Here is a 23,950-nt window from a genome sequence, read left to right as displayed (position 1 = left end):
TTTATTTATCATTGTATTATTGTTGAACTATTTAGCCTTCGTTTGTGTGCTTTTAATGCTGTTATGTGTTGGATCTAGTCTTGTATGTTGTTGTTTTTAGCAGTTAAACACCATTATTGAAATAATGGAGTAAGTTATATACAGGTGGAGAACAGGTGCTGTACAGGTGCAGTAATCCAATTGAAACAAACATACAACAAATTACAGGTGAAATGATGTGTTTATTAATTTGTAATCCAGGTGGTCTGATGACCAGGCAGAAAAGAATAATGATCTGGCAATACACAGTAGTTATAAAGGGTTGCAGTCCCGCAATTAATAACATGATATAAAACACACACAATGTACAAACACGCTGTAGTGCTGTAGTGCTGTAGTGCTCGTGGTGCAAATACAAATAATCGTGATACACAGTGCAGTGTTGTCCGGTTTTGTGCTGGCCCCTAGCGACAGATCCGGATCGTGTCAGCCGTCTAACAATGATAACAAGCAAACAGTTAGACACGACAAAACAAGCAAAACACTCACGATACAATACAATACAGGTCTTTCCTGGTTTTGTAACACAACCATCAACAAAGGAACAGATCACCTCACTACGTCCCCTTTATACACCGTCACCCATGACCCCTTGGTTAACGAGCGTACCCACTCCTCCAATCCACGTATGCCACACTGTTAACCTTCTGGGTCAATAATTTAGTGTACCGTAGCTCAGTCCCCTTTCTAGATGGCCAACTTGCATCTAACCCTGGGAATGAATTGTCAGGCCATCCAGTCCAGGGCACTCTGTTCCCTTTATTCAGCGCCCTCACAGGTCGGGAAGGAGATCTAACACCAAAAATCATTCGGTCTCTGTCACAACTGGTTAAGCACGTCACAATTGTTTATATCTTAAACACTAATACGGGTTTATATTTAATGCTCATGTTTCGTTTTTCAACATCTCTTTGAACAAAGTGTTTAGCTTTTAAACACATTGTTGTGTTTAAATTATAATCACTAGGTTGAACTTGTGTTTAGAAAATAAACATCAAGACACGTTTATTATCTGTTGCCTGTAGGCGTTTAATTTGTTTAATTCTTAAACACTTGGTATTACAGTGTGTAAATTGTAGAAAAAACTTGTAAATTATATTTTACAATAGTATTTTTAAGTATAATTAATGAAATATGATTGTATATGTGAACATTTCTATTTTAATGATAAATATTGATTTATTAACTGTTATTAAATTGAATAAAAACAAGTCTGGGATAGAACTTGTGAAGAAAACCACACTTTTATCTACAATGGGTATTAATTTCAATGCGTTATTATGGTGAATCTAACTTTTAAGCAAAATTTCTGGTGCTATTCTTACTTTAGGGCTTTTCATACTAGCCATTTTGACCCGAGTTGACCCCGGCTCAAACAGTAAGCGCTTTCACATTGCCAGTTTCAACCTGAGGCGAAACTGTCAAAACGGAGTGAACTCACCCCCGACAGAAACAAGGGTTGAAAATGTTCAACCCAGGATGAAGCGCTCACCTTGGGTTGAAAAATTAAATGTGAATGCAACAGGGTTACGCTAGTCTCGGGTTGAAAATGCGCATAACTGTAGCCAAAAAACAAACGTCAAGGAGCAAGGTTCACGCATCAGCATGCATTTGTAAATAAAAAATAAAAATGGCATTATGGAGCGATAATGAGGTCCGGGAGTTGCTCATGTTATGGGCAAATGAAAATATCCAGCAGTAGCTGGATGGAACAAAACACAACTTAAAAGTGTTCACACAATTGTCTGCTGCCATGCAGAGTACTGGGTAGGACAAAAGTGCGACTCAGTGCCTCGAGAAAGTTAAATTGCTAAAAAAAAATTATAAAAAAGTAATCAAAAAAGCATGCACTAAAGCACACAAAGAAATGAAAGCCATGTTGGGAGCCATGTTGGATATTTACTTCCGCCACTGTATTTTACACGGGTTGAAAATATGCAGTGTGACACGGTCATGTTCAACCCCAGGGCGAATCTTAACCCGAGAATTGGAGAGCACGGCAAATGTGAATGCATGCAGGGCTGAACTCCGGGGGGAGTCACCCCAGGGCCACCCCGTGTCCACTCAACCCAGGTTTTGGTGGTGTAGTGTAAAAAGCCCTTTTTTAAAGCTTGAAATTTAAAAATGTTTTAAACCCTTTAATTTTGTTCAAGATAATATTGATACTGTGACAATTGAACACAATCAATCAAAATTGCAACTGAAAAATTAAATTAATTAAAAATTAATTATAGAAAATATAGGAGGTGAAATATGGAGAGAACTGGTTGAGTGCAACAGCCTTGTAGTATTTCTGACATTAAGAACAGCTTTAAGATAGTCAGGACCTATTTCATTTAGGGCTTTATACACCATACAAAGGATTTTGAAATCTATTCTCTCTCGGACAGGGAGCCAGTGCAGTTCTCTCAAAACTGGAGTAATATGGAAACACAACAGTTACAAGGCGAGCTGCCATATTTTATATTCTCTGAAGTCTATTCAGCTGACAAGCTGGAAGGCCTGAGAATTACAATAATACAGTTTGGGGTCCATAAGTGTTTGCACTACTGTCCAAAAGGTAATTTCTGGCAAAAATGGCTTAATCATTTTTAGATTGTGTAAAAGAAATGTGGCAGAACTCATCATCATATTAATTTGGGGAATAAAAGAAAGATTATTATCTATAATAAAACCCAAATTTCTGGCTTTATTTACTACAGTTGGTATGGTTCCATTTATGTATGGAGGGATAAAACTGTTACCAAGCTTCTTGAGAGTAGTAGTCGAACCCACCACCAAAACCTCAGTCTTTTAAAGGATTTAATTTCAGCCAGTTCCTATTAAGCCAAGTGTTCACCTTTTTCAGGTAAAACTCCAATCTGGCCTTCATCTCCTGAGACATGCACATAAAGCAATATATATCAAAGTATATCTAAGTAAAACTAAGATAGCACATTAATAGTACAGAAAAGACAGAAAAAGTGAAAAGGAAAAGAATAAAGAGAAAGAAAGATTGGTAGAAAAAGGAAGTAAAAATAATAATGAAAAGAAAGAAAAAGAGAAATATAAAAATAATGAATATTTTAAAAAGAAAACTTGATAGAAGAAAGACATAAAGTTTCTTCAAACACCGAACAGGCTACTCCAGCTGGCAGATTGTTACACTGGAATCAAAATAAATAAAAAACCCAGGATAGAGGGTCTCAGTGAATGTGGTTTTGAATTTGTGCAGGAGGGTCACTGTGTCACTAGAGACTCCATAAAATGACAGAGTACCGGCATTAAAGTCCAGATACACTCCTATTCTGGGGGAGTGGGGGGCAGTTATTGCAGTTCTATTGTTATTGTGCCAGGCAGAGTAACTGGAACCAGAGCAGTACAAACTCCAGGACTTCTCATTATGTCCAAGGATACAGGACCAATCCCCCCCTTTTCTGCTGAGTCCTTTATATGTCACTCCTATAAAAGACCCTCCCCCACTCCACTCAATCTCCCAGTAGCAGCGAGTCCCAGACAAACCCTCTCTGCAAAGCACTTGGGGCAGGTAGTCAAATCTCTCTGGGTGATCAGGATATGGCTGGGCCTCTCCCATCCTCCATGTCACCTTTTTGTTCCCCTCAGACAGACAGAGGATTCTATGCGCTGTGTTGGGGGACAGTGTGAGCCGACAGGAACCTTGATTGAAGATAAAAGGACGGTTAGAGGAGAGAGACGGTTAGAAAAGTCAAATCACTCATAAAAATCTGCACTGGGTTTGAATTGTACAGAACCAGAGAGATAGACAGAAAGACAGACATATAGATAGACACATACGGTAGATAGACAGACAGGCATATAGACAGACACATACTGTATATGAGTAGATACAAAGACAGACATATAGATAGATATTACAGTAGGTATATACTGGCTGTTTCTGATAAAAGGCAGCAATTTGAAATCAGAATAGGCCTTGAGGTACAAAGACACATCCAGTAAGTGAATAATATACATATTGCAGCTGCTGGCAATCAATGCACAAAGTAATGCTGTTCTTCATTGTAAAATATACATTCCCCTCTAACAAGAATTGGGGCAGATGAATGAATGCAGAACCACTGGGGTGTGGTTGTTGGAGTGTATTTTAATGGGGTCACAGTTACTAATAAATAAGAAGATGAATTGCTGTCCTCAAGCTCCACCCCTCCCTGTTGTGTAGTGTCAGCTCTTCTCAAAATGGAGTGACATATCATTCAGTCAAATGTTTCAGTGAAAACAACTTCTTACATTTTAAAAACTCAGCTCTGGGCCTTGGCACTTGAGGTTTCAGACTGTGAACTGTAACTTCATTCACTGGGTAGAAATTAAGAGAGAGAGATAGCATTTATTATTATTATTATTATTATTATTATTATTATTATTATTATTATTATTATTATTATTATTATTTATTTCTTAGCAGACACCCTTACTCAGAGCAACTTTATGGAGCCGTGTAGGGGACATGATTTAGTATCCCATGTGCATGACTTAATATCTTGTTTGCAGAGATTTTTTTTTTATTCATGTCCCCTACAGGGCTCCATACGACTTACATTTGTATACAAAAAATACATTTCAAGAATCACAGTACAATTAAATGCAAGATACAAAAAAACAATGACTTTAATCCTAATAAGAGCAAGTACAAAACACAGTACAATTCAATATCAGGGCAGTTCAAGTTAGAGCAGATAAGTGTCGATAGATAGTTACATGGTTAGACAGGAGTGCAGTGGAATAAAAACAGGTGAAATACAAAATACTACAGATTGAGTTAACAGTTGTGGCATTGAAACTAAATTAATACACAACCACATATGAGTACAAACAGCAATCATTTGAGGAAATAATTGGAAATAAAACATCTGCGGTATTCATATTGCCAACAATCTGCAAGAGGTCTTTATTAATGTCTTACAAGTCCTGTCCCTCCTCAAGCCATGGTCTATTTGATAAAAGGAATTGATTTCACACCAACCTGTTTTGGTTATTTTGATTAATTTCTTCTTACAAAAGTCCTCAATATGCTCTTTAAGTTGAGACACAGCTTCCCTAACAAACCCAAAATAAATGTTTGGATTGACAGTAATGCTGGGTAAGTCTCCAGTTTCAGGAGAGCCACAGAGAGACTCAAAATTCTACAACAAGAAAGTGGAGAAAAGGTGTTTTCAGTGAAACAGAATGAGCTCCAAAACATTGCTGGGTTGAGAAAAAGCAAGGATTCATCAACTGGAGAGAGGTCTGCCTGAAAGCACCCCTCCAGTTATGTGCTTGAGATTGTTCTAGCAAGCAGTGATGTTACCTGCAGAAAATGGATGTGATCCTCTGTATCTGAAAGCTGTTTGAACTCAGCGTTTCTCCTCCTTAGCTCAGCAATCTCCTGCTGCAGTTTCTTCATGAGTCCTTCAGCCTGGTTCACTGCAGCCTTCTTCTTAGCTCCAATCAGCTCAGTAACCTCAGAGCGGATCTTCTCAATGGATCGGATCAGCTCAGTAAAGATCTTCTCACTTTGCTTTATTTCTCTCTGTGAAGATCTCTGAGTGAAAGAATACAGCAGGGGAGACATATTTACAATTTATATCAAAATCACATAAATCATATACTGTAAACTTCTAAAGATGTTTTCCAGTCCATTTCTCAATAATAATAATAATAATAATAATAATAATAATAATAATAATAATAATAATAATGAGAAGAAGAAGAAGTGGAAAGTACTATAGGTTGAAGGGCATTGGAAGAAATTGCTGATTAATCACAGATCTAGTTATTCAAGTAGCCAGCTGTTGAAATGTGTATTAATGTTGTCTAACCCTCTTGTCAATACTCACTTTCAGTGACTCCACAGCCTGTTTTAGCTCCTCCAATTCTTTCTGTCTCTCCTGGATTCTCATTTCTAGTTGTGTCTGTGTCTCTCCCAGCTTCTCCTGTGTAGAAACACAGTGACAGTGACATTTCTGATTGGACATTGAGACATATCCTGTCACGCCCAACACAGCCCTGTTTAGCTATGCTATCAAAACCATCAGAATAATGCAGTTTTACTTTGACGTCTAACTAAAATGTAGTCACTTTTGAAGTCATGTAATCATAAAATATCCTACATAAACTGTTTGAATTTTAACTTGTTTCGTGCATAAGGGTGACACAGCAATAACAACCCACCATGCTGTGTGGAATATTATAGTTTTTTTTTTGCATTTCCAGGTATGATCACATGACTCATGCTGCACAAAACCTACTCTCCATGACTGGCCATTTGGTGGACATATTTGCTGAATGGACTTCAAACTTTTAAAGTGCAAAAATTTGTCAGAATGTTAATAAAAGTGTGGACTGATAGCTCCATATTTGAAGAACCCAGATAGAGAGTAGATGTTAAAATTTCATGCTGATTTGAACTCTGCTCTCGCCAAGATAAGCACCAACTAAGACATAGCTTTACAGTAAACTAATGTGATCCATCTGCGTTTCCATCCATTTGCGTTTCCTTCCATGTGATGATGTAGATATCCTTCTGCCTGGTGTTGATGGCTAAAGTGTAATGCTGGCTCCAGGGATCAGCTTATTTTGCCTCCCTGGCACATCAGCACACACAACGGCGGTGATGCTGGCCCCAGCATGACAACTGTCTGGATTGAGCTGAGTAGGGTGCATCTCTAGGGTCTTCAAGTGGGTACCTTCCATCCTTGGTGTTTCATCAACTAGCCCACGACACCTCAAGAGGGCTCGACGGTGACTCAAGCGTCCCAGCACCACCCCCCTCCGTCCCCCATTCAGCTCAGCCCAACTCACTTACCTGTGAATCAACGTTTCTTTCTTTTTATTGTGCTTGAAATCCCCAACCAGATTCTTTCTGTCTCAACCACAGCCAGTTGCTGCTCCTCTCTGCTGCTTCAGATAAGTTCTTCACTGTGCGGCACAACTCTTGACCACTGAATCTGATGTCTCTGAGAAACCGGGTTGTAGAGTGTGCCACAAATCCTTGACAACCCACCTCCATTGGGTAAACCCGGACTCTCCATCCTGGCTGTTCCACTTCAGCAGCTAGTTGAGCTTACCGAAGTTTCTTCCTCTCATACGCCTCATCCACAGCATCCTCCCGTGACACTGTTAACTCTACTAGGTGAATGAGGCGTACTGATCCAGACCACAATATCTGGTCGAAGGTTAGTGGTGGCAATCTCAGGTGGAAAAATAAGCCGTTGACCAATATCTGACAGCATGTCTCTAGCAGCTTCCAGTTGTCCTAGACGAGGCTTGGTTTTAATACCTTTTCTTGGTGGTTGCTCCACCAACGAGGTGACCAGAACTGAACACAATATTCTAGATGAGGTCTTACTAATGCATTGTAAAGTTTTAACGTTACTTCCCTTGATTTTAAATTTGACACTTTTCACAATGTATCTGAGCATCTTGTTGGCCTTTTTTATAGCTTCCCCACATTGTCTAGATATTTCTGAGTCAACATAAACTCCTAGGTCTTTGTCATAGACTCCTTCTTCAATTTCAGTATCTCCCATATGATATTTATAATGCACATTTTATTGCCTGCTTGCAGTACTTTACACTTTTCTCTATTAAATGTTATTTGCCATGTGTCTGCCCAGTTCTGAATGCTGTCTAGATCATTTTGAATGACCTTTGCTGCTGCAACGGTGTTTGCCACTCCTCCTATTTTTGTGTCATCTGCAAATTTAACGAGTTTGCTTACTATACCAGAATCTAAATCATTAATGTAGATTAGGAATAGCAGAGGACCTAATACTGATCCCTGTGGTACACCACTGGTTACCTCGCTCCATTTTGAGGTTTCTGCTCTAATCAGTACTTTCTGTTTTCTACATGTTAACCACTCCCTAATCCATGCGCATGCATTTCCTTGAATCCCTACTGCGTTCAGTTTGAAAATTAATCTTTTATGCGGGACTTTTTCAAAAGCTTTCTGGAAATCTAAATAAACCATGACATATGCTTTGCAATTATCCATTGTCGATGTTGCATCCTCAAAAAAATCAAGTAGGTTAGTTAGACATGATCTCCCTTTCCTAAAACCATGCTGACTGTCTCCCAGGATACTGTTACCATATAGGTACTTTTCCATTTTGGATCTTATTATAATTTCCATAAGTTTACATATAATAGAAGTCAGGCTTATTGGTCTGTAGTTACCTGGTTCGGTTTTGTCTCCCTTTTTGTGGATTGGTATTACGTTTTCAATTCTCCAGTCTGTCGGTACAACCCCTGTGTCAAGAGACTGTTGCATAATCTTGGTTAGTGGTTTGTAAATAACTTCTTTCATTTATTTGAGTACTATTGGGAGGATATCATCCGGCCCAGGGGATTTGTTTATTTTAAGAGCTCCTAGTCCCTTTAACACTTCTACCTCTGTTATGCTAAAGTTATTTAAAACTGAATAGGAACAGGTTGACATGTGGGGCATGTTGTCTGTATCCTCCTTTGTAAAAACTTGTGAAAAGTAAACATTTAATATATTTGCTATTTTTTTCTTCGTCTATGATTTTGCCATTTGTATCTCTTAGACATTTAACCTCCTCTTTGAATGTTCTCTTGCTGTTATAATATTGGAAAAACATTTTGGAATTGGTTTTAGCCTCCTTAGCAATGTTCATTTCTATCTCTCTCGGCCTTTCGAACATCCTTTTTGACTTGCGTTTGCAGTTCCAAGTACTCTTTCTGTGTACTTTGTTTTTGTCCCTTTTAAACACTCTGTAAAGTGCCTTTTTTCGATGAATATTATTTTTTTAATTGATCTATTAAACCATTTTGGCCATTTTGTTTTAGATTTAAACTTGTCTACTTTTGAGATGTAATTGTTTTGCGCCTCTAGTACTACATTTTTTTTAAAAAAACAGCCATCCTTTTTCTGTGGATGTTTTCTCTATTTTACTCCAATCTGCTTCTGTTAGTCTCTGTTTCATACTTTCATAGTTTGCTTTTCTAAAATTATAAACCTTAGCTTTAGTCATTACTTTTTGGGTTTTAAAAAATCACTTCAAATGAGACCATGTTGGGGTCTGACCTCTGTTTTCGTAATTCTATCTTCGTTATTTGAAAAGACTAAATCAAGGCATGTCTCCCCTCTAGTCGGTGCACTGACAAATTGTGTTAGGAAGCAGTCATTTGTCATTTTCACCATTTCAATTTCATCTGTCGTGCTCCCCACTGGGTTTTCCCATTTTATATGGGGGAAGTTGAAATCCCCCATTAGTATGGCTTCTCCTTTTCTACACGCATTTCTAATGTCATTGTATAACAGATTATTTTGCTCAGTGTCTGAATTTGGCGGTCCATAGCATGCTCCTATTATTATGCCCTTTGAATTTTTGTCCATTATTCTGACCCATATTGATTCAGCATTGTTTCCTTCGTCCAGATTTAACACCTGGGCTTCAAGACTATTTCTTATATATAGCGCTACCCCTCTGCCTCTTCTGTCCTGCCTGTCTTTCCTATACAGTGTGTACCCACTAATATTATATTCGTCTTCATCACTCTCAGACAACCAAGTTTCTGTAACACCTATCACATTGTAGTTACTTATTAGTGCCGCAGCTCCAAGTTCTAACATTTTGTTTCTGAGACTTCTAGCATTTAGATAAATACATTTAATGGATGTCTTATCTGAGTTGTTGCCTTTGTTTTGATGTGGTCTCCCTTCTGTTTTTTTTGTTTTCTTTCCCCTTCCTTTCTAGTTTAAATGCTTCTGGACCTCCTCAAGGATCCTTTCTCTGAGCAGATTGGTTCCCTTTTTGTTTAAGTGCAGACCATCCTGCCTATATAGATAGTCCTTGTTGTAGAATGTGCTCCAATGTTCAAGAAAGATGAAGCCTTCCTGTGTGCACCACGATTTCAGCCATGCATTTTGATTTTGTATTTCCAGTTGTCTGTATGCTCCTTTGCAAGGTGCCGGCAGTATCCCAGAAAATACCACTTGGTGGTAAATCTCCCTCCCGACCTGTGAGGGCGCTAAGTAACGGGAACAGACTACCCTGGACTGTTTGGCCTGACACTTCATTCCTTGGGTTAAAAGAAAGTTGGTCATTTCGAAAGAGAGCAGAGCTTTGGTGCATTAACTCATCGACCCAGAAAGGAAATGATGTGGCAGCCACGGATTGGAGGAGCGGCTGCAATCGTTTACCAAGTGGTCATGAGTGACAGTATAAGTAGGGGACGAATTGACGTAATCTCTTCCTTCGTTTTTGTTAGAGAAAACAACCTGGAAGGACCTGTGTTTTGTGTAACCGTATCGTGAGTGTTTGTTTGTTTGTCTGTCTCTAATTGTGTCTTGTTATTAGTAGATGGCTAACACGTTCCGGAGCTGACCCCAAGGGCCAGCAGAAACCCTGAACAGCACTGCACTTATATCACAAATAACTGTATTTGCACCACGAGCACTAATTCACTCACTAACGGACTTGTGTATGTGTTTTTTGTTTTGTGTGGGTGTGCGTGTGCGTGTGTAAAGAACAGGACTATTATTTCGGGATTACAATTTAAGTAATACACGCCGCTGTATTACTTAGCATCATTTATTGTTTACTGTTTGTTTTGCCGTCAGGCACTGGACATACAAATCATTAAACAACATTGCACCTGAATTATAATTGTCTGTCTGTTCACTGATTACCTGCACCTGCACACTGTTAACCATTTTGCCACAGACCCTTTGTAACAGATTGAGTGCCTCCTTCTGACTGTTCTGTTTTTCTCCATTGCTTCCTCAGTTACCTCATTTCTCCCACTAAGTGTTCAATCTCCTGCTGCCTTCTAGACTTTCCAGGAATACTTTTTCCTTCCTTTTTTCAACTTCTGTCACTTCCATATGCGTAGATGATGTCCCCAAATTTATCCAGCTTCTTTTCAGTTGTTCCACTTAACCTTTCCAGTGTAAAAGAGAGATCCATGTTTACTGTGTCCCATGCAGTTTCTCACAAGCTCTTGGCCATTTAACTCCAGGCTTGTGCCCATTGAGGTTCTTTTCTCTCTTACGCTGGTTCGTCTGACCGGGTTCACAAGGTTCATTAGATTCATCACTAACTGTATCCATGCAAGTCCTCCTCACGTCTTTGACAGGGGTTGTGATATCCTGCGAACTGTAGTTTGCTTTCTGTCGCTGGATTTTATTCGACTGACTTGACTGACTTCGTAAGAAGTACTGATCAATGCGAGGCCCTTGTCCCTTCTCCCTCAAGCATTTCATTCTCCCTTGATGAATCTTCAAACCCCAGACCATTGTCGCCTTGCTCCAGCCGCAGACACAAACCTGGAGTTTCATGTCTTTGCTAACTGCAGATCTTGAGCTAGTCCTTTGTGAAGTACTCTTCATTCTCATATCCGTTTCCTTTCCTAAGTCGTTAACTGTGTTGTCTAACACTGAGTCATCTTCCTCCCCTGCTCTCGCAGACTCTAGGGGTATTTTTCTATTTCATTTCTAAGAAGCCTTGGGCGGGTGTCTCCAGCATCCTGTTCCCCTTGAAAACATAGAACTGGATACTGCTGATAAGGGTAGGTAACCCCTGCCAGCCCCAATGGGGTCTCTTTCCTCCTGTCAATACAGAGCTATGCACTAGAGAGTGCTGCTCTTACATTTATAAAGAGTTTGGCTGATCTGTGGCAGGCAATTGAACTGATCCTCTTTTAGTCAGAATAACACAGACACACTTTCACAAAAAAGAATCCTCTTTTAGTCAGAATAACACAGACACACTTTCACAAAAAATAATCATATTGATTATTACAGTGTTTGTACAATATTGTCACGTGTTTATGATTTCGGGGTCACTCGTTTGACCACCAAGTATCGACTCTTACTTTATGAAACACTATGAACAACTATAAAATAAGGCTTAGTTGTTTATAAAATGTTTGGTCTACCCTTAAAACAATATTCCCTTACTTGTACAGTTTAGAATAACGTTTTTGTCTTACCTTAATCAATGGATAATGAATCGACCACACCGACATGCTCTTCTAACGACAATTGTAATGAAAAAAAAGACTCAACTCTCAGATAAAAGATTCTTTGTTTTTCTTTGCATGTCAATGTACACTCATCACATCACACATGATACAGCGATATTTACACATCAGGATATAAATACAGTTGTTCCTAAGAATCACCCAGCAAACATTAGTTGGAGTAACTTGTCTCTCAAGGAGAATTTTTTCTCATACAGCAATTCCGCATGTCAATCACAGAAATCCTTTACGTGAATCCTTTAATCACACCACATTTCCAATACTAACTGTTTAATTCAGAACAAGGACATCCTGCAAATTTTTTAGGATAAATTAAAACTTGAATCTCGAGTACTGGTATGTTAGGAGATTGTCATCAATTGTTCAGTTGTATCGAACAGAAAGAATGAGATCCCCGGAGACCGCGAGCCAAGCTCTGTTACTCAAACAGGTTTTATTTTAAACTGTTTTATCTCACTATGTGCCTGTGAACAGGATGGCTGCAGGGGTGACATCAGATCAGAAACACAGACTCAGGAAGTAACGGGGTGAAACTGAGGCGCTACAGAGCTCACTATTTTATTAGAGCTGGCAGCGACCCCAGGCGATGCGGAGCAGCAGGCAACCTCAGGCAATGCGGAGCAGCAGGCAACCCCAGGTGATGCAGAGCAGCAGGCATCCTTGGGCGGAGCGAGGCAGGCATCCTTGAGTGGAGCGAGGCAGGGCAGGAGCAGTCCCTCCCATGGCAGTTGAGGTGGGAGCGGCAGGTAGTCCTCCCATGGCGGTGGAGGTGGGAGCAGCAGGTAGTCCTCCTATGGCGGTGGAGGTGGTGGAGACAGCTCCTGCTGCTCTGCTCTCGGCGCTGGAGATGGCAGCGATGGCTCCTCTCCCTCCGACGCTGGAGACGGCAGCGGCGGGGCTTCTCCCGATGGAGCTGGAAATAGCAGGAGCCCTGCCATATCTGCAGCCAGGTAGCGGATTACCATGTCCGCAACCTCCGGGAGGGACACTGGGCGGTGTTGCTTTTCCCAGGCTTCCCATCGCTCTCTATCTCTGGCCCACAGGAGGTTGATCACATCAGGGAGGGCCTCTTTGGCATTCCTCCCAGGCTCCACCAGCCAGCCCCAGATTCCCTCAGAGGAGAGAATTAGTCGGCCTCTGAGCCAGCAGGACCTCTCCCTGACGCCGGACGCTCAGGCTCCTCCAGCTCCTGCCATGTGTGGCTCTGGCTGAATGGAAGGTACCTGACCTCACATCCGGCGTGGTAGAGACGCGACAGGACCTGCGACCGGCCCCACACTGCTGTTGCTGTGCCTCCTGCTGCTACTGTTGCTGCTTTCTCCAGCCACTTCTTTCCTTTTTTTTTTTTTTGTTAACACAAAAACTTCCAAAAAAATAATAAAAAAAACGCCCGCAGAAGTCTCTCTGGTCTGACTCGTGGAGGCGACATATCTCACTTCTGAACACCACTGTGAACAGGATGGCAGCAGGGGTGACGTCAGACCAGAAACACAGACTCAGGAAGTAGAGAAAGAAACTGAGGCGCTACAGCGCTCACTATTTTATTAAATAATAATCAAACAAAAGATTTAAATAAACACAAAACAAAAGGGGCACATTGGCCAAATAAATAGAAACAAACAAGTATCTTCCTGGTTTTTAGCCAGCACGTATAGCAATTGTTTACTGTAGACTAGTTTTTACCTCCTAACTCCTCACTCATTCTCCACTCTCGAGTGCTCTCCACTGTCCACCCTTCACCGAGGGCAGCCAAACGGCAGATCTTTTATAGTTTGTGACCGAGGGACTAACTAACTATCAATTATATTATCCCTCGGTCACATTCGGCGCGGGTCTACCAAGTCTGCGCGACTGTCAGCTAGTTAAACAATCAGTAGCTGACAGTCACGCATTCTCACAAGGTATTTGAAATAATAATAAATATAAAACAATACCATGGAGGACGGCATCTTGCTCATCCTTGCCAAACAATAAATAAAAATCACGTCTTTTCACCGTCTGTGGTGGAGTATCCCGCCCCTATATATATATTTGTATTATTATTTGTATTTTTGTTTGCACCGCAGATCAAAGCACCGCCTATTTGTTATTGTTTTTATAATTTAAAAACCCCGTGAAGATGCGTGACTGATCAGCTAGTGATTTATTTAACTAGCTGACATTCACGCATACTTACTAAACTCTTACAGACTGTGGCCGAGGGGTAATAAGATAATTAACAGCTAGTTAACCTCTCGGCCAGAATATAAGAACCTGCAGCTGTCTGTGCTGGGGAGAAGAGTGTCAGAGGAGAGACATAAGTCTGTAGGAGAACAACAAGAGTTAACAATTGCTATATACGTGCTGGCTGAAAACCAGCACGATGCTTGTTAGTTTCTGTTTGTTTGGCCAACGCGCCTTTTTGTTTTGTGGTGTTTGTTTTGTTTAAATCTCTTTGTTTGTTTTTGTTATTATTTAATAAAAGGCTGAACATCGTAGCATTTCAGCCATACCCTCTACTTCATGAGTCTGTGTTTCTGGTCCGTGACGTCACCACTGCAAGCCACTTGATCACACCGTCATATATTATCTAAATCATAATATAAATGCAATACTAAACAAAGGGGCGGGACACTCCGCCACAGTGCACCAGACTGTGTGGGAATGCGCTTGGCTGAGATTTTTCATTTGCAAAATCTCCTTAGTTTTGTTTTATTTAAACCATTCCTGTGTGTTTTCTCATCTTCTGAGTTTTATCTTTTGTACTGATTCGGGTTCCATTGTCATTACTTGTCCAGCTTCATCCAGGACTTTAAGGGCCTGATGTATCAAACAGTGGAAAATTGGAAAAAATACCACGCAGTAAATTGAGAAATACCATGCACTATTTAACAATATATTCACTAGACTGATTACATACAGAAATACCACATGTAAACAGCCTAATTTGCATACAAATACCATGTGGTAATTGAGCTCACAACATCTGAAGGTGCCTACCAGGTAGGTATATAAGGGCACTGGAAAGAAATGGTGAGTGTGGGTGAAGAGAGAGTGAGAATGGCAATGAACAGGATGGTGGGGAACTACTACATTTTATTTGGTCAAGAATCGAGCAAGGCGGCAATGTGGTAGAATATCCAGAGAAAAGTAAAAGCCCTTGGAGTATAGGATGGACAAGCGCAGTACGGACATGCTTAAAAAACACTGGACAGATGCCAAAAAAAAAACAAAAGAAAAATGCGCTCACAATCAGGTCGCAGCAATCATTGGTAGCTTGTATTTTTCAGTTCACCTCAAATGTTTCCTCTATACATTAATGTATTGGACATAAATAGTTCATAATTGTTCAAATGTTTAATATGTTCAAGCACTGTTAACCATAGCCTACTTACATATTACATGAACTCAGCGGCATTGCTAGGAACTGGTCCATGGGGCTCGTGCCCTGAATGCAGTCCCCTGAATGCAGTCCCCTGAATCTTTTTTGAGAGCCCTTGAAAACTAAGAATTCAAAACGGGGAACCGGTAATATACTTCTTTTCTTAAAGTAATATATAAAAGCACAGACACAGGCGTATCATCACTAATCAGCAGTTAGGGTTGCATTTTCAATTATGCGCATCTGCAGCTCTGTTACTGTAACTCTGAGGAATACAAGTAAGCAGCAGAATGGAGCATTCCATTTCTCACTAAGGTGTTCAGTGGTTTTGATGACCTGACCTGCAACCGCAGCCAATTTGATATAGAAAAACAGCTAAATGCAATTTTTTATTTCTCAGTTATATACGGTTATTTTCAAAATACAGTACAATAGAAAGAATAACATTGCATTATTTTATTATGGTGCTTCTAGGAGCTACATATTTTTCACAATAGACTTGTCCACATACAGTTTAATCCAGTTGAGAAAGAGTGGTACGTTTAGTAGAAAGTGAAAAATACACAATTTTAAAATACAGAGAAAAGGGAGGTTGTCAATCAGACCAGGTTGGTGAAAAGCAGTTATGTTGAAAGTTAAAAAATTGAAGTTGTTAGTTGATGATTAAAAAGACCTTTAAAAATGTGCAACTAATTGTTTACAAATATAACTTGGGTGATGGTTAATCAAAAGGTAAACGCTTTAATATTGTGCACAGTATATTTGAAATAAAGTTTCCCTTATAAAAAAAAAAAAAAAGTACTATCCTGAAAGTCAAAATAGTACAGCCTGTAATACAGCAATATTATTTGGACCCAGTAACTGTATACTTGCAGTATACTACTTTTTGTAAGGGTTAATAATCAGTTGTAGTTATAAAATAGTTTAAGCTTTTACAGAATCAACTGTTACTGTTCCAGACACATTTCATTTTATTACAATATTAACTGTTCGTATTCAATCCATATAGTAGCTTATTTCCCTTCATTATGTGTAGCCACAGAACTGATGACAATGAACGTGTTTAATTCCAACTAAGTTACAGAGCTGCATTTCAACACAATTAAGCCAATTACAGCCTGAGTGTTGTTGCTTACGCAGTTCAGGGAAAAGAAAAAAAAAACATCTTGCAAAGCTAAAGTATATATTCACAATCGCAGTGGATGGAAATTACTCTGAATATATTCCCTGAGTGTTTTATTGTTATTTTTAACACACGGTAAGGCACCTGGTGACGTTTCCCTTTACTGAATACCTTCTAAAAATTAAATACCTTGTTTTAGACATCATTTGCATACATTTCAGTGGTATTGTTTCTGTGCTGTTTTTTCCGCGTGTTAATTTTTTTACTACTTGCAGTCATCTTGTTAATGAATATGAAGGGGATATAGCAATGGGCTTACCACACTCAAAACAGGTTACCGCTGTTTGATGCAGCAGGCCCTACGTGAGGACATATCCTTATCTCCTTTTTCCTCCTGTCTTTGTTGCTTCTTGTTTTCTTTTTCTACTGCTTCGTAGGCTTGTTTAGCCAATTGTTGTCTTTCTAATCTTATTTTTTCTTCTTGCTTCTTGGCTTGAACTCGTCTGATTCTTTCTGCTGTTACTAAGCCCTCTTTCCCTGGCCATCCTTCAAAAGTGTCATTATAGTCATCCACATGGGGGAGCACTTTCTGTTTCCCGTGTAATTTGGATCACATACTACACATCAGTGTTCTTTGCAGTCCGGGCAGTTTTGTCTGTCTTTTGTCCATTCTCTTAAAGCATCGAAGTCCAGTACAGGGTATGGTTCAGTTCCTTTTTCAAGATTTATTTTTTCCATTTCCCATCCTGCTTCTATGGGGAGTGTGTGTGTAGGAGCCAGGTAGTCAGGTTTTGGGAATAATGCCAGTGCCAACAAGTGTTTTGCGGTGTTTTCCCCATCCCACTTGTATTGTTAAAAAAGTCCTCCAGGGTTCCTTCTCAAACTCAGATTCCATTTAGCATTTGCATTTGTTTTACTCCTGAGAGAGTCATCTTCTGTCTTTCCCATGCATTTTGTGCTGCAGTTCTCTCCATACTTTCCCTGTTGTTCAGCCTGGTTGAAGATTGTTTTCAGCATTTTCATTCTTCCTATCAGGGTGGCAGGGGTCTGGGTATAGCAGTGGTTACAGACACATTGCCTTTTGTAAGGGTGATAAGCGGCCATGTTTTGCCTGCTTTTCAGCCAGCTTTCAGCGGTTTTTCCCCTATATTTGTTTTCTTGCAGCTGTTCAAGTTCACATTGGTCAATTTTTTCAGGTAATACGCTCAGGCCCAGATTTATAAAGGGAAAAAAACGACTACAAAAAGCCACATAATGTGCGTGTTCAGTACGGCCGCACTCATCGTCAAAATAACGACCTATTTAAAAAAGACTAATTAGGTAAAGCAGCGATTCCGTAATCAACCAATTTAAATACCCATCACTGCAATTAGCAATGGAGAATTACACACCTCTCACAAGAAATAGCGGGTTTGGGTCAACCCTGCGTGTGTAGGCTACGCATTCCAAAAGAAAATGAATGGCACACAAACACCTCAGCCTGGTACTAGCCATGGTGATGAGGATGCTTGGAAGCAAAAACTGAAATTTACCAATATGGAAGTGGAGATTTTGGTACAAGCAGTATTTGTAACACATGAAGATGTGTTAGAAGCTCGAAATTCATCACCAGGAGAAACCAATAAAATATGGAATGCGCGGTGGCTTCTTAAAAAAAAATGTACCACTTCAGAGTTTGTAGTATATGTTGCTTATACATTATGAGCATCATCCAGTTACTGTGCTTCACATATTAGTTCATCATCTTTGTATAGAATAATTCCAGGCATATAGACTTTTCAAACTTCAGAAACAATATGTTTTATTTATTATTTATTTCTCAGCAGATGCCCTTATCCAGGGCGACTTACAATTGTTACAAGATATCACATTATTTTTTTACATACAATTACATTATTTTTTACACATTATTTTTACATACCATTACCCATTTATATGTTTTTTTTTTTTAACTGGAGCAATCGAGGTAAAGCACCTTTGCTCAAGGGTACAGCAGCAGTGTCCCCACCGGGGATTGAACCCACGACCCTCCGGTCAAGAGTCCAGAGCCCTAACCACTACTCCACACTGGCAGTCAAATGGGTGGAAAATCCTTCCATTGCACAGCAATATGTTCAGCAAAAATAACTCCATACAGTTTAACTACGACACATATCTTCTTAAATTCTTAAGCAGTTACAACTATTACAACTATGTCTGTACTTCTGACTCTATGTATGATTTTAAAGCATATCTGTATTGTCTACATAGTTGAAAAACTATATTTGCTCTTGCTCCAAACTAACTGTGTCATCTGTCCCACTGTCCTTTTTTAACCATTTTCTTTCAAACTCGAATTTAACAATAGGCTACTGCCACCAGTATTGTTAAAAAACAGAATGCCATATTACATAAATTCTGTAGGCATTACTAAAAGAATGGTGATGAGCCATCATTGTGTTATATGAGACTTTTTCTTTAGTGTGCCTTGGAATATCGTTCCATCTTTTCTCCTCCACCATTCTTTTAATAATGCCTACACTCTAAGAAGTAAAAGCTCCCGTTAGAACTTTCCTTTGCCACTGTGGGGAGACCTTTTTAGGTGCTTCTAAGAACCTTTTTTTACATGGATTCTATATTCTCTATTACAGACTTTCTTTTTTGTCATGTAAGCTATGAAACATATTGAAAATGGGAGTTTGCAAAGCATTATAATAAACCGCAATTTACAAACTGACTTGATCAGAAGGGTTACAAAATGAGCTCTTTGCAAAATGTTATTAAATGTTTCTTTGTCCTTGAAAACAATGTCTTCTTTTATTATTTATTTCTTAGCAGACGCCCTTATCCAGGGCGACTTACAATTGTTACAAGACATCACATACAATTACCCATTTATACAGTTGGGTTTTTACTGGAGCAATCTAGGTAAAGTACCTTGCTCAAGGGTCCAGAGCCCTAACCACTACTCCACACTGCTGCCCTACTACTCTGCAGACAACTCTCCCACATCACCTTGCTGCAGACAACTCTCCCACCTCACCTTGTCTAGTTTTATAGTCTACTCTCTGTGTAAGTTAATGCCTGCTTTTCAGAGTTCTTAAAATAATCAAGCAAATACGAACCCGCAATTACCGGTAGCTTTAATAAATTAGGTGGAATATTTGATAGACCTAATTTGCATAATCCCCTCCCAATTTTAGCGGTTTTGTTCAGAAAGGCCCCAGAATTACATATGCATCAAGGACTAAAGCGCACAAAGACATTACCCCACAAATCGTGTATTAATTGCGTGTTTATACCATTGCGTGTGTTTTATAAACCCCGTCCAAAAGTTCAGAACCCTTAGCACCCGTTTTACGGTTGTAATCCTTTTATAAATCTGGGTCTCAGTCTCTTTAGTTCACTAATATCTTTAAACCACATAGGGTTTTCGGTACCCAGAAGCTCCAGTTCATTTCTGTTAGCTTTGGGTTCAAATTTTGTGTCCCAATTCAGCACTATGTTTGGTCTGAGCTTGGTGTATACGACTTGTTTAGGTGTTTCATCAGGATACAAGGTTATAGAAACATTTTCATCTGGCATGTTGTCTATAAAAACCCAGTCCTTTCCTTCTCTTTCTCATGGATCCAGGCTGTGGGCCATTGGGCCTTCTGTGGTTCTTATTAATGTCTTTGTTCCCATACTTAGCAGAGCAACCAAGCCCTGTCACTTGTACTGGTACAGGAGGTCAGTTCTGGATACATAATATACATCAGTAAAAAATGTGTATTACACATGGAAACAGCAATGAGTCTCATCAAGGGATCTGTCAAGGTAGAGTCCAGCAATCCAGTTTTACAAACATGCATCTGGGTAGCAGTGTGGAGTAGTGGTTATAGGGCTCTGAACTGACATGAGGGTCTTGTGTGGGTTCAAATCCCAGGTGAGGGTGGACACACTGCTGCTGTACACTCCCTGTCTCCATAGCAACACAATCATGATTGGTCACCACACCCTGTCTCCATAGCAACACTCTCAGAATCTTACACAACTAGACAAACAAGACTTAGAGATTTCAACTGATCTGTGACATGAGGAAGCTAACCAATTTAACTCTAGAATGCCCAAGACTTTTTGTAATGAAGGAAACTACTTTATTTATGTCACCAGATTCCATTTCTTTTTTTTTGTTGTTTTCAGTCCTGCCGCAGAGAATCTATACATATGAAAAAAATGTAGAATTGGGAGGCTGGTATTTAAACAATAATACTATGGAGAGGTGACTATATAAATGGGCATTAAGGGGTTAACTGCAATATCATAACTATACCATGACAATAAAACACTCTACAAAAATAAAGCATGATCAATAAAATTGTTACATTAAAATACTAAAAATGAACTTAATATTATTTTATTTCTTAGCAGACACCCTTATCCAGGGGGGTTTACAATTGTCACCTTATTTATACATACAATTCCCCATTTATACAGTTGGGTTTTTATTGGAGCAATCTAGGTAAAGTACCTTGCTCAAGGGTACAGCAGCAGTGCCCCAACCAGGGATTGAACCCATGACCCTACGGTCAAGAATCCAGAGCCCTAACCACTACTTCACACTGTTGTTGCCTATTAATAGTTAAGGCAGAGAAAGTAATAAACGTTTTGATCCAACATTCCAATCTAATTGCTCTAATTGTTTAACTAATCTTGTAAGCCAGTGGTTTGCAAACCTGTCCTGGAGAACCCCCTGCTGGACAGGTTTGGGAAGCACTGTTGTAAGTAGAGATGTTAAATACCACTGTGAACATTTATCTTCTAGGATAGCTGTAAAGAAATGGTTCAAACTCTTACCTGTCTCTCAGTCCTTTCTTTCTTAGCTGAGACTGTATCATGGTTCTTGTGTTCATCTTGTGTACACAGCAAGCAAATACATGTCTGATCAGTTCTGCAGAAGACCTCCAAAACCTTCTGGTGTTCAGCACAAATCTTCTGCTCCAGATTTTCAGTTGTTTCAATCAGTTTGTGCCTCTGGAATGCAGCAGCTTCAAGATGTGGTTTGACGTGAGTTTGGCAGTAAGAGGCCAGGCATGTTAAACAGGAGTTTACAGCTTTGAACTTTCTCCCAGTGCAGACATCACACGACACATCTCCGAGTCCAGCATAACTTTGAACAGGAAGAGAATAGAGCCTTTTCCTTTGAAATCCTCCCACAACTTCAACCAGCATAGTGTTCCCTCGCAGAACAGGCCTTGGGGTAAAGGTCTCTCTACACTGGGGGCAGCTGTATACTCCTGTCTGATCAGTCTGATCCCAGTAGTTCTTAATACATCCCATACAGTAACTGTGTCCACATGGAATAGTGACTGGGTCCTTCAGTAGATCCAGACACACCGGACAGCTAAACTTCTCCTCTGACCACAAGTTTGAAGCCATTCTTGCTGCAGTGACACACAGAGACTGACGATTTCACAACAAACAGAACTTCTCTGTGCTTCTGATTTCCTGGAGGTGTGTACAGCTCTAAGAGGCGGGATTTGGGACTGAGGGCAGGTTTAGAGAAGCAGGCTGATCAGACAGTGTGAGAGGGCCAGAAAGGAGATAGTGGGGGACGGGACTAGAGTTCGAATGTCAGAGACAGGGATGGGTTTTAATAACTGTGTGTGTGGGTGTGTGTGTGTTATGTGAAGAACCCTGGAGTGTGGTTTTGGACTGAGGCCAGAGTAATGAAAGCAGGCTGATAAACAAAAACAGTGCGACTGGGATGGGGGAGAATGAATGAACAGCTGTTCCACACATAATCTTTTATTAACCCATTTAGTGCCTGAGGGACATCTGGAGCAGGGAGGAGTGGAGCTTGAGGACAGCAGTTATTATTGTTACTGATTAGAAACTGTGACACCATTAATATACACTCCTCTCCAACAAGTATTGGGAGAGATGAATACATGCAGAATGACTGACTGGGGGAGGGGTATTTGTTACCCATTTCACCTAAACTCAGACCTTTCTCTCCCAAAATATCTTGTCATCAGTGAAATGATAATCATCCCGTCTTTTAACCCCTTCAGTGATGTCCAGCCAGGTGGCACTCGTCTGGCCCTATGGAGGTACGTTGTGCATCCAGCTCTTCTGGGTGCCCTGTGAAAGCCACTCTAGTTTTATTTTTTTTTATTTTTTTTATCACCATTCAAAACAGCTTGCAATAGTCAGTGACCCTTCCATTGGCAAATGGGCCATAGATTGGGAGCTGTAACATTTTTTAATCATTTTATTGCTTCAAAATTCATTTGCATGGAGGCGTGAGTGGTCTGTTTACTTGTGGTGAGTGAGAGACATGCTTCAAATCACTGCTGGTTAGCGAGAACACATTTATTTGCTACAGCGTGCAGATTCATAATCACATGTTCACCTGCAAAAGTGAGTGAATTGCTCCCTCACCCCTCTCCCTCCCTCATTCATTGTACGTATCTGAAGTTGCACTTAACTGTCCACAGTTAGTGCAAATGCAGTTTCACTCTTTCAAAAATAAAGTTTACTTAGCTTAAATTCGGGAGGATGGACAAACCCCCATACATTTATCACCAGATTGAATTACATCACCTGTTTGAATCCTAATTGAATTATAACCTTTTGTATAAACCCCCTGTTTCCTCACCCTGCACTTCACATGGGTTTCTCACAATGGAAGTATCCAGGCTTCCCTCATCTCTGATGAAGACCAGAATGCTCCCGGACAGTCTCCTCCCAAACAGAATCCTCCGCTGCGACCCGCCTCGGTGACACCCCAGCCTGCAGCTCCATTGCACGCAACTCCCATTCAGCTCCACAGCACCCCAGCAGCTCCTCGCTCTGCAGCTCCTGGGATCCAGAGCTGGCCACTTCCTAAAACTACAGCAGCAGCTCCACAAGAAACAAACAAAACAAAATAAAACGAAACACACACATCATCTTCAGTGCCTCAGCATGGAAAGAACAGCTTTTTAAAAAATCTTTACCTCGCTTCTCTTCTCTTCTCTGCAAACCCTCGTTGATCCCTCGATGACATCACTGTGGATCCCTGCCTCCCGCTGTCTCCTCACTGTGCTGCTTCTTCTGCTCCTAGCTGCTGCAACACAGACATCCCGGCTCCCATCCGCAGCACACTGCACATTCTGAGAGGCTTCGTCACTGGAACTAAAGACAGTCACACTGAAATGAATTAGAACACTTGAGCATAAATGACAGTTGGAAAAAGACAAAAACTAGAAGAAAAACTACTGACAAATAAAATTCATTCACAAGGGAGAACAACATACCTGCTATAATGTACACACAAAAAGTAATGTCAGCGTCCTTTATTGACAGCCTCTTAATTCTAATGATGAAAAAAAAGATTTAAATAAACTTTCCATGGAAATCGCCAAGCAAAACGGTAATGTAATAAATATTATTTAAATGAAATGACCGTATTATAATAA

The 23,950-nt window shown here is 40.1% G+C and overlaps 1 protein-coding gene across 1 annotated transcript; it reads right to left on the bottom strand.

Annotated features, from left to right (window-relative positions):
* Nucleotides 1–207: 207 nt before the first annotated feature.
* LOC131739440 (tripartite motif-containing protein 16-like) lies at nt 208–22,433 on the bottom strand. Its single transcript, XM_059033417.1, has 6 exons — nt 21,345–22,433; nt 5,874–5,969; nt 5,345–5,578; nt 5,021–5,180; nt 4,288–4,353; nt 208–3,696 (listed from the first exon to the last, which is right to left on the bottom strand). The coding sequence occupies exons 1-6, from the start codon at nt 21,924–21,926 to the stop codon at nt 3,161–3,163; spliced, it is 1,674 nt and encodes a 557-aa protein (XP_058889400.1). The 5' UTR covers nt 21,927–22,433; the 3' UTR covers nt 208–3,160.
* Nucleotides 22,434–23,950: the final 1,517 nt, after the last annotated feature.

This window comes from Acipenser ruthenus, chromosome 11 (assembly GCF_902713425.1).
Source record: "Acipenser ruthenus chromosome 11, fAciRut3.2 maternal haplotype, whole genome shotgun sequence".
In the NCBI taxonomy this organism is placed as follows: domain Eukaryota; kingdom Metazoa; phylum Chordata; class Actinopteri; order Acipenseriformes; family Acipenseridae; genus Acipenser; species Acipenser ruthenus.
This window is presented reverse-complemented; position numbering and strand designations above follow the sequence as displayed.